Source organism: Penicillium concentricum, assembly GCF_028827145.1.
Source record: "Penicillium concentricum strain IBT 3081 chromosome Unknown utg000002l_segment0_segment0, whole genome shotgun sequence".
Classification (NCBI taxonomy): Eukaryota; Fungi; Ascomycota; class Eurotiomycetes; order Eurotiales; family Aspergillaceae; genus Penicillium; species Penicillium concentricum.
The window spans coordinates 2,992,698-3,003,905 of record NW_026622755.1 but is presented as its reverse complement, the minus strand read 5'-3'; the positions used below and the strand labels follow the sequence as shown (position 1 = coordinate 3,003,905).

Below are 11,208 nucleotides of genomic sequence, written 5' to 3'. Positions count from 1 at the left end.
TCTTTTCTCCGGTAAATCTGGCTTTTGACAATATTCAAACATAAATGATAATCCGTTCTTTGATCGGATCCCCTTGACTTCACGCTTTCACGGTTCATATTCTCTAAAACATGGCAATTCCACGTTGACTGGAGAGACTGGCAATGAGAGGCGCGTAGGCGTATGGAAATTTGGACTCGGTGTATGATTCTCTTTGCTTTTTGCATGGTTGCTCTGCAAGAATAGATGAGCTCGCCTGATAACTCTGAGTCTGAGTCCGAGTCGTAGACGTTGAAGCTTATCAGACTGCCTATTGCTGGATGCCGGGATTGGCCGAATTTCGTCCCTCGGCGCTTCAAGGCGCCGAAATTCACCAGGCTGTCACAGAATGAATCTCCAAGCAGAAGTGCGTTCGATAGCACCATATCACAGCTGCCTTGATCCGTTGAAGCAGTCAGACTATTTCAGTAATGTACCAAGCATCTAGTCAAGCTGGCAGAGTTCTCAGCTTCCCATCTTTTGCGAAATTTGACCAATCTGCTCCATACCACCCGTGTCAACGTCCGGCCATCCTGTTCATCGGACATCAGTCCAGAACCTGCATTCGTGGTTCCAATTCTCGAAGCATACCTAGCGCAGAATATTGGCATGGATAGGAGAGAGCAATTGTAAATTCCAACTGTGCGCATAATGCGAGATGCATCCTGGAAATTTCCCCCGCGAGCCTAGGGTAATCTCGTAGTGGTGTCATACTTGTGCAAGCTCCCGGTAGAGGCGGACTTGTCGTTCGTCACTTCTTTTTTGTCAGCTTTTTGTTCAATGCAGTTGATATCATAGCACAGAGAGGCTGTAACTCACAGGGCGAGCTATACTGAATATTCGGACTCCTGATCGCTGTCATATAGTGCATTCAATCTGGGCTGTCCTATGTGTGGCACTTTCCGAAGAAATGTAGGCTTTCTGATCCGAGGAAACCTTGACTGTGTAAGTTCCCCAAATTTGGCACAATGAGGATCTGATACCATGAAGTGATCATTGTAATGCAAAGGATGTTGTGGCCATGTGCCACAGCAAAGTCTCTTAGGGGGACATCAAGATCTTTCCACGAGAGCAAGTATATCACTAGCCGAGCGGTAGTGATGATTGGAAGTCAAGCAGCTATACAAAACGATTGCGCGGTCAGTGTTCTGATCCATCTCAAATTCCCGTCAAGAGGTGAAGGAACTTACCTCTGTTGGGTTTAGTCTCTTATTTGAATGTCAAATACGATGGAATATCACTGTGGTGGAAGTGATTGTATGAAGGTTGTCTGCATGTTCTTTGCCTCCCACATATGTGTCAAACAAAAGAAGGGAAAAATATATTCCGCACATCGATATTGTTGAGAAAAGTGGTTGCGTGCCTAGGAGATCAGGCCAAAACACAGTTCAAATAACTACATGTAGTTAGCTAACTAACTAGTTCGTTCTGGGAGTTCGTCATCTTTTCCACAACATAACCCCTCTCTCTGACCTTTGCCTTGCAGGGTCAACACATAATTCACCACCTAAGTTTTCCTTCCACCGTTCTCCCCGAAGAAAACCGAGAAATTGAATACAAGTGTCTTATAATGGCGACTCTCACCAACGCCGGCGATGGCCCTCTTCAGGTCCCTGGGTTTGGCTCAATTCCCCTGACTTTTGAACTTCCCCCGGAGGCCCGGTTTGCCCATGGGTTGGGGGAATATCGCCATTCACCTAGGTTGACCAAGCGCGAGATGGCTATGCTCCGACTCATGCAACATATCACGGAGCAGCTTGGGTGGGATCGTACGGTACTGGATTCGGATGAGACCAAGCTTGCGCAGTGGTACCAGGATGCTGTGGAAGGAACTGAAGGGTATCTTATCAGTACCGCTGCATGGAATTGGTGCCTCGCAGAGCTGCGTGATAAAGCGGAGGCATGGCAGGTAACGGGCCGTCTGTTGGTCTTTGATAGCTCCTCAGCCGTTTGTCAAGCTGATCTGCCAATGAAACTGTCACTGGAAGAGATCCAAAAGGAGGTAGCCCAACTGGGGCCACAGCAAGCCCACGGCTATCCGCTTGTTGATCCCTCTCTATATCCCCTGGTTTACGACCGGTCCCATGTATTAGTGCACGGCGGACATGGCTCTCTGGATAATTTATGGGGAATAGCTAGAGAAGTCACCAAAGAACTGCCGGTATATCCGGTCGACCAAGCGGAAAGGTGGCCGGGGGCTGATGCGTACTGGATGCCTGGAAAGATGGGAACGGAGAACTGCTGGTCGAATCGCTTCCAATGGCTTCCCTGCGAAGTGCAGTTCAGCTCAATGAGTTCTCAGACGCCCAATGACGGCCCCGATGTTCGGATTACCTCCTATGTAAACAATCTACATCCAGACCACCATACAAGACTGTACAAACACCTTGAACATGTAATCGCAGCTTCAGTTCCTTCTTGGAACGAGATTCTGTTCTACGGCAACACCCGTGGCCGCCACCCGCCACGGATTCTGACATATGGTTGCCAGATCCACAACTACATGGAAGAGCACAAGTTATTCAAAGACCTGTTATGGGCATCCACCTGGGCTGACTTGTTTGATACTTACGAAGAGTGGCAGGAGCTGTGTGCCGCTGCTCGCGAGTACAGCATAGGCCCCGAGCCACCTAAATGGAAGCAGGCGGATTTTGGCTGGCCCACCAAGCTACTAGAAGATATGACACCAGAGCAGTGGGACAATCCGGAACATGTTCGATGTCTCCTCGAGTCTAAGCGGAGGCGGAAGGCCTGGTTCGACCATCCCGAGCCGGGCGTCTCATTTTCGTATGAGCAATGGAAACAGGGTCAATTTACAGGGCGTGCGATACGCCCGCAGCGTTATGGAAAATTCCCGGATCCCCTGAATCATGATCATACCGCGGTACGACTGGAGCACACCTTTAAGGAGGACGGCCTCCAGGTGGTGGTGGAGATCAATCGCATCGAATTAACACCGGAGGATCCCGAGTATCCCGGAGATACTCATTTCCACACAGAGGGGCTGCGAAATGACCACATTGTGGCCACCAGTCTTTACGCGGCGGAAGCCAACAATGTAACTCAGGCCCGTGTGGCGTTCGAGCATGAGGATAAAGTCCACGCGAGCGAGCTCAACTGCGAAGAGGTCCCGGCAGCGCTATCGACTGTCCTAGATGTGGACTCCTGGGAAACACATGAGCAGCCGCCTCCGCGGGCACTACATACCTTTGGGTCAGTGCCGATTACAGAGGGGCGTCTTCTGAGCTGGCCTAATACTTATCGGTCGAAGCAAGAGTCATTTCGCTTAAGGGATCCTAGTCAGCCCGGAAATATGACCCTTATCAAGCTTCGTCTAGTGGATCCGCACTATCGTGTATGTTCCACGCGCAATGTACCTCCGCAGCAACATGACTGGTGGGCTCCTGCAGCGCGGCAGGCAGCGGATCTGGATAACCGCTTGCCCCCAGAATTGGTACTTTCTGTTATGAAGCAGGTAGACTGGTGGCCTATGTCTACAGTTGAAGCACAGCATCTGCGTGAAGAGTTGCATGGCGATCATGAGCGCGCGCGAACGGCCATTGATGAGTGTGTGGGGCACCATTTTCTAATATTTCCTCCTTACAATCCATGGAGGGCCAGGCAGCTGGCAGAAGAACATGATGTTGTGTACGAGTCTCCTTAATATCTTAAATTGAATATTTCATTTGCGCTACACGGCGCCCACAGAACCTATTACCATCCCAGGTACTTTGTACTCCCTTGCATCCTTCGTGAATATTTCGTCAGTGAGAGTGATGATATATGTGATCAGAGTGATCAGTGTAAACTGTGAAAACAAAATGAGCATTGCTATGTCAATTCATTCGAAACCCCGTAGAAGAATTCGAAAGAAACATACAACAGCAAGTACATTGCAAATTGGTCAGAGCAAGGGTTGTTGATATTGGGAATAACTCCCCGATATATATCGCGGTTCTGTCGGGTTCTCCATTATCAATTCTATCCCGGTCGTGACTCGCCCGAGATTTCTGTATCAAGCTCTCATTGTGGCATTCTTTTATTCATCGCTGAATCAATGTGAGTCTCCGGTGCTCTCTGCTTCTATATTTGTCACTGTCCATCGGCGTTGGGTCTTGCAAGGCATCGGGCCTGCTGCTCAAAATTATCTGCGAGACACAATCATACCCAGTTAGCTTTCTGTTTCTAAGTTTTGTAGTCCTTACCGGTATTGGTTTCAGGGGAGAAAGCTTGCGTCGATGGCTTGGTGGATATGTAGCCATCAAAGCTGGCGATCAGCTGCCGCTAAGTCAGTTGGTGAAAACACAGTCAAGCAAAAGAAGCAAGACTAAATGCGTCACCAATTTGGATCTATGCACAATGCCAATCCCCAGTTGTGACTTGAACAACATAAAGTTAAACGAACAGGCTTTCGTTGGTAAAGTTGACCGTTAGGACTTCTTATGCACAACGAACTCGATTCCAGAGAGTCGTGTCATATCTCAATTCCCTCCCTTACCACTCCCACAAACCGAGCATATTTACATCTAAATCTTCGCCATTCAGTAAATGGAGAATTTGCTGAATGAAACCCGCCAGTCGGGGTCCAAGAAATTCGTCAACCAGCGTGAGGTGCATCGACGAGAACATGTATGAGTTGCTAGCAATAAAATCGTACCAACGGATAATTTCCTGGAGTTCTCGTTGGATACGGGTGCACTCTTGATGTCGCCTGATAACTCTGAACCGAAGAAGGGCCAGCTCCTCCGACCCTTCGTTACTTGGAGCCTGAATTCGGTGGTTATGCGCCATTTCTTCTTTGTCAGCTTTATGTTGAGAACGTGCCGAAGATCGGAGAAGCGAAGAGGATTGTCTCACTGCTGTGAGCCCGAAGGACCGTTCTAATGATTGTCGATTGTGAAGGATGTGCGCCTGTAGAGGGTCTAGTGCTAGTTAGGCCTTTGGCTTCGTTTAAATCCTAGTCCCGGAGCAAGGGAAGTTACCTTTGGTAGAGTTGAAAGGCTGCGATAAATGATAGAGGATCTGCATGATCTACCACCAATGTGGTTCCATTGTTGTGCTGTGTAATGTCTTAGTTACTCTCTCACTACTCCCTTAGGCCCAGCACCTGACGGTCCGCCTGTTCCCCAGCCCATATATTACAAATCTGACCAACAAGAATCACCCGTGTCTCCTACAGGAATTGGTAGAGTGATACCGACTGCGAGGGTGAGAGGAGGTATCCATTGATTTCGACGAGTTTATAATATTGCGGAAGGTCCCAGGCCTGTCGCTCGAGTTGCACCTGGAGCTGCCGTCGTCGGGTTGCCCTGACCCATAAATGGGTTAGTTTCTTCAACTCGATCCGCCATTTCTTCTTTGTTAGCCTTATACTTGGAACGTATTTGGGAACGGAGAGCTGAGGGGTGTGTATCTTACGGATTCAGTCGGGGAAGACCTTTTTAACATGAATTGGTTGGGTGAGATTTAATCGCTGAATCGATTAATGCTGGTTAGTCCTTTGTCCTCTCCAAAATTCTAGACATAAGACGAGCTATCTTACCTTGTTGGGAGTTGCGATGTTGGAGTAAATTAAACTTGTGATTGTTGAAGAAGGCAAGAGAAGAGGTATTGAGAACCGTATTGTATAGTAGTCAAGGCCTGCGTCTTCATGCGGAAGGTGCGACTTTCACCTTCAAACGGAAAAAAACAAGCTCAGTGGAGCAAACTAAGGGATACCTGGTGATGGCTAACAGTCCCCCTTTATGGGTTCAAGTTCAATGCCACTGCTGGAGCATATATCAGGTGAAGTATAATAGTATGATTAATGAAGAAGGTTTATTGCAAGGCGGACTTATAGAAGAGTAAGAGCAAAGTAAGATTTAGGGAGATGGCGATAAGGTTATAAGGGGTCTTGGTGACAATAGAATGAGGCCCACGCATGGAAGTGATACAGGTGAGATAGAATCAAGTTCTGGGTTGGACTCACGTATAAGGCCAATCCTACAGCGCTACTTATAGAAAGAAAAGCCGGAAGAACAGATTCTGATTGGTCAAGTTTCCCTAAACAAAATATGGATTCTTCGTCCCCAAATGGTGCAATGAGATACAAAGTAAAGCTGATAATTGTTGTCTTTCTTTTAGTCTTGCCACGTATCAAGTAAATAGACTTCGGAGGCTTCCTCGGCTCGTAGGTCATTGATCTCGTTCATGAGTTCGGCCCATCTGTTCGAGAGAAATTCGTCAAGTGCCACGAAGTGGATGTCTGTAAACAAGATAGGGTGATCGGCAATAAATCCATAGTATCCGAGGATCTCTTCCAGGTGGCGGAGAATTTGTGCGCATGCTCGGGCGCGTCGAAGTACCCTAAGACGGAGCTGGGTCAAATCCTCAAGTTCGTCATTCGTAAGTGACTCAATTGGTTGAGTATCCGCCATGTCTCTCTTATCAGCTTTGCGTTTAGAATGCGGTTAGGAGCGGAGAAGCAAGGGATCAAGCTCACTAGTGAAAGGCATAAGATTTGGAAGGGTAGCGTCGAATACTTGTGAGCGATAGGGTTTTTATAACCAGTATACTATTCCTCCTGGTTAGCTATTTTATATCGCAAATTGTAGTCATGTAGATTTGAAGGGATACTGGGAAGGTCTGCATGGACAGTAAGCGGAGGCGTTGGAGATGGTAAGAGGAAAGAGTGCTGGGGAGGATGTCAAATAAAATCGAGGTGCTACGACTTCACTCAAAGGTTAGAAGGTACGATTTTCATCTTTGGAAGGGAAACAGCAACCCTGGCTAAACAAGATTATTAAACCTGTTCTTTCAATATGGTGAAGGATCGACCCCATTGACAGCACGATAGATCCAGGAGTAGTTCGAATAATTAAATATACATATACAGAATGTCATGATGGGCCGTAAAGTGAGCTCGGATGGAGGACTAAATTGGGGATAGTATCAACAAAGTGTAAGAGCCAGATGATAGTGGACGATGCTTACATATTTATCAAAGGTCTTAATGGTTTATATAAAGCTGAGTTAGCATATTAGCCTTTTGGATGAATTAAGTATCGTCTGGGAGTTTAATCAGTTTTTGAACATATCACTGTATGCGTGATAAAAGAGAAATATTGCAGTGTGGTTTCAGTTTTAAGGTGTCCCATCCACGGTTCAGCTTTGGAAAAAACTTCCCTATCTCCATCCAAATCACTTCTTCAATGCGAGAATCATGAATCTCCTCCTCTAGCATGTCATTCATATCCTCTAACAGGATTTACAAGCGTTGTTCCATAGTGTCGAGTACTTTTGCCATGGGGAGCTGGTCGGTAGCATATCTTCGCTGTATCATCATCTGGATCGCCTCCATGAGAAAGCAGGCCTCTTCATAAATTGCCACGCGCGCTTCCAACCGTTTCTCGGCGTGGGATCGAATTGTGCTGAGCATCTCTAGATTCTCAGGATCGAGCGTTGCGATAGGATGATGGTGGCTCACTTTGTGCTTGTTAGCCTTGTGCTTTTGGAAAATACAGAATGGGTTGGGTGATAATTGACTTGCGTCTATCAACAACCAGTACTAGTTAGCGTTTTATCACCTCGCAAGCCCTGATATGAGATGAGGGAAGGACCTTACATTTGACCAGATAGGTGTAAAGTTGGGGCACAGGAGTGGGTGCGATTATAGGAAACGTAAGAAGTAAGAGGGATGATGTTGATTAAGAATCGAGGAAGTACGTCTTCATATGTGACAAAGGTGCAAAGACTTGATAAGCCTGAGTTTGATAAGCCTTTTAAAATACCTAGGTAGATTTTGATATCTCAATCAGTCTTGCAACGCATGCGTAACAACGTGGACATATTGGAACATTTCTCATTTTGTTACCTCGCTCTAATTTTCCCAGAGACCCATCATCTCTTCGTCACGTTCTTCGCTGGCCCGCGATAGATCCAACACATGTAGTAACGCGATCCCGCTTTGGTGGAGCAACTCTTGTGCTCACTCGAGGTATGCGGGGGGGAGTAGATACTAGTTTAGGTGAAGAAGGAAATTATGGTAGTCCAAAATTTCTTGGGCCTTGTGTACAATTAATGCACGGTAACGGGCTCGCTGGATCCCGCGGACCCGTAGCCGGGTCAGCTTTTCTAATTCCTTATCAGTTGGTGCCTGGATAGGGCGGTTTTCCACCATGACTTTGCTTGTTAGCTTTGTGCGTCAAACGTAGGTAGGTATGAGAAATCGAGGGATTGTATCTCACTGATATCACAGATGGAATTTAGGATATGAAAACTCAAATTGTCTACTGATAGAAGCTATCAGCCTGTCAACAACTAGTATGAGTCAGCCTTTTGTTCCACCGTAACACCTGGTATGAGGCGGGGGATTCTACCTTTGATGGGAGGTAATAGTTGCGATAAAGAGGAAATGTGATTGTTGTAGAAGCCAGGGGAAGAAGATTAGGGAGGACCTTCAATAGTGATTGAGATACTGGGTCTTGACGCCAATGGTGCGACCATCCCCTTCAAAACAGCAAGAAGTCACTAAGCTAGCCAAGCTTAACTAACTATTTCCCAGTAATGGTAGCAGCGTACTAACATGCCAAATACATTTATATATATGTAGGTTTGTGTATATGAAGTCGTCATTGATAGCAAAGTGAGATAGGTGTAAGAGCAAAGTCAGAATTGATATCTTCCTCCCTTTATAGAAAATGTTCACCAACGCAATGCAAACCTTATCCTTTTACAAGAAACGGAGCCTGAGGCCACAACACATGTGAGTTTGCTTTTAAGTTACGCGTTGGGCTATTCAACTTCAGGACAGCTGCAGCACAAGAAAATGAGAGCCCATAAGCATCAGCTCTTTCCTAGAGACAACAAGAGAAGCTAGAGGTAAATCAATCTCCGCTTGGATCTTTTGGTCGATATAAAGGCTAGGGCCATTAATCTACGGGTAGGTAAAGAAAAATAGATTCGTGAACCCATACGTCCATAGTCATGAGGGCAAAGAGAAGAGTGATCAAAATTGATCCATGCAGCTAGGGATTGTCCTGCACAGCAACCAAGCTTTCAACGGCCTGGTTGATTTTTGGCATGCTTAACTGAGAGCAAGAGCCTAGGGTAGATGGTGTGTCTGGAAAACTCTTGTAATGCGTGGAGGAGAGAAGAGATACTATGTACAGGAGAGGACTTGATATGGTGGGAGCAAACAGAGAGATCACATTATCTCTCTGACATTAACCAATCTGGCTCCAGATCTGCAACGCCTCTGCATGGTTCTGTCTGTCGTAAACCTCCAGCCGACTCAACCGTCTGCATCAATTCTCCAAATCTCGCTCCAGCCTTGGGAGACGCCATGGTCTATTGGCGGACAACACGGCTCTTTTGGCCTCCTTAATGTTGGCCAGCTGCCCCTCAGTTTCTCTGCGCCTGTGAACTCGTTTGTGTGTATCCTCTGTTAGCTGCGATAGCCTTTCGAGCTGTGCGTTGTTAGGTGATGGAATAGGCTGAGGCTTGTCGGCCACTTTATGCTCGTTAGACTTTGGTTCAAACGGTTGTAAGGAATGAGGCTGATCTCCCTGATTTCTTTGCCTTGAATGAGTTGCGTCTGAAAGTTTGAGCAGAGTTGATGATGTTTAAGCTGAAAAGTAGAGGGTTTTGGTTACCTTATTGTTTCGTCAGAAGTGTTCGTCATGGGTATAGGGGTCATACTGTTGGTGTGTGACATTAAGATTATAGTAGGTAAGCAATGTGACTGTTGAAGAAGTGAAAGGGAAATCGGCTCGGTATCCTCTTAAAAAGGAATTTGGGGCTGATATATTCGTAGGGCTTTTTAGCAATTATATACGAAAGAGGCTTGCCTACGAGGTAAGAAGGAGAATAATTGGGGAGATATTAAGCTCCAATATATAATCCATGAGAGGTGATTGATGGAGGGTTGGTGTTTGATATGAAACTCAGTGAGAAGTGAACATGATGAAAGGTAAGAGCAAAGAGAGGGTTGGGACACTTTGTATTTATTAGCTTTGTGTTTTAAATGCGGTCTGAAATTAGGCTCATCTCACTGACCTTTGTTTCCAGTCGGTAAGGTTGATCTGTAAATTGGGGTTGTTGAAGAAGGCAAAGAGGAAGGAGCTTAGAGGGGGTCTTAAATAGCAATCGAGAGGCCATCTCGTAAATCTCTATAGCAATCATATCGTATAAAAAAAGGGTCCATATTCGCAAGCATGATGCAAGTGGCCCTGTTACAAGACAATTCCAGTGTTATAAGATACTCCATAAGCGGTGGAGAGCATTAAACTTGAAGCTCTACTAATATATGGATAAAGATAGCTCATGAATATATAGTACCTTTTGTCAGCATACTAATACACAGGCTAAGGCAATCTCTGGCGGACAAACTTGCCCTATCCTATGTCCTATTTCCACTATGCCTAACGAACCTCATTCCAGATGTGGCACTCCAATTTAATTTAGCATCATTTTTTTCCTCAGCAGCTAGCCGAGGCAGCTCTGATCCGAGCAGAAGATTGCCCCGTTCCTAATTCCCGCCTACAATATGTCTAGACTTGGTCCCAAATTTGACACTCAAGTTGTGCGTCGTTCTCTTCTTCCACAGTCAGTCGACGCAACTCTCGACGCAGCAGGCGGTTCAATCCCAGCTTCACGAGCAGTAGTGAATTTGGGTGAATCCAATAATACGTTGCGGTTGCGACAATGGCACCGTCATCGTAGCTGTTGACGCGCGACATCGCTTCCACGAGGTCCTCGAGAGACTGGGCCCGCTGGGTAACTCTAACACGAAGCTCAGTCAGATCCTGGAGCTGCTTGTCGCTCAATGACGGAATGGGTCGCGGATGAGCCACTTTGAGCCTGTTAGCTTTATGTGTGGAAAGCGGTTGGAGAGGGGGTAATCTCACTAGCCTGATGTTATGTATGGAGGGATCCCGTGTTGTGTTTGTAATTTCGTGAATCAGGTTTGACCTATAAAGCAAGCCTTGGTTAGCTCGTCAACTCGGCAAACATTGGTGGGCTAAATGGTCATACCTTATGTGGTTGGTATTTAGGTAGGGGGACAATGAAATCTTGTAGAAGGTAAGAGAAAGGCAGAAGGGGGAGCCTAAATACCAATCGACAGACTACCTCTCGGCGAGGAAAGTGCGACTATCACCTCCAGATTGGAAAGAGCGGCACAAAGCGCACCCTCTGATGAATATCCTCATA

The 11,208-nt window shown here is 46.5% G+C and overlaps 4 protein-coding genes across 4 annotated transcripts; 1 reads left to right on the top strand and 3 right to left on the bottom strand.

The window, feature by feature from the left end:
* Positions 1-1,588: 1,588 nt before the first annotated feature.
* On the top strand, positions 1,589-3,682 carry N7517_004735 (DUF4246 domain-containing protein; the record flags this gene model as incomplete). Its single annotated transcript, XM_056722465.1, has 1 exon — positions 1,589-3,682. One exon carries the CDS (start codon positions 1,589-1,591, stop codon positions 3,680-3,682), a length of 2,094 nt encoding a protein of 697 aa, XP_056578715.1.
* An 830-nt stretch (positions 3,683-4,512) lies between these two features.
* Positions 4,513-4,809, bottom strand: N7517_004734 (uncharacterized protein; the record flags this gene model as incomplete). Its single annotated transcript, XM_056722464.1, has 1 exon — positions 4,513-4,809. One exon carries the CDS (start codon positions 4,807-4,809, stop codon positions 4,513-4,515), a length of 297 nt encoding a protein of 98 aa, XP_056578714.1.
* A 1,328-nt stretch (positions 4,810-6,137) lies between these two features.
* On the bottom strand, positions 6,138-6,434 carry N7517_004733 (uncharacterized protein; the record flags this gene model as incomplete). Its single annotated transcript, XM_056722463.1, has 1 exon — positions 6,138-6,434. One exon carries the CDS (start codon positions 6,432-6,434, stop codon positions 6,138-6,140), a length of 297 nt encoding a protein of 98 aa, XP_056578713.1.
* Positions 6,435-10,547: 4,113 nt separating this feature from the next.
* On the bottom strand, positions 10,548-11,010 carry N7517_004732 (uncharacterized protein; the record flags this gene model as incomplete). The annotated part of the gene is made up of 2 exons (XM_056722462.1): positions 10,548-10,857; positions 11,000-11,010. 2 exons carry the CDS (start codon positions 11,008-11,010, stop codon positions 10,548-10,550), a joined length of 321 nt encoding a protein of 106 aa, XP_056578712.1.
* Between the last annotated feature and the right edge of the window lie 198 nt (positions 11,011-11,208).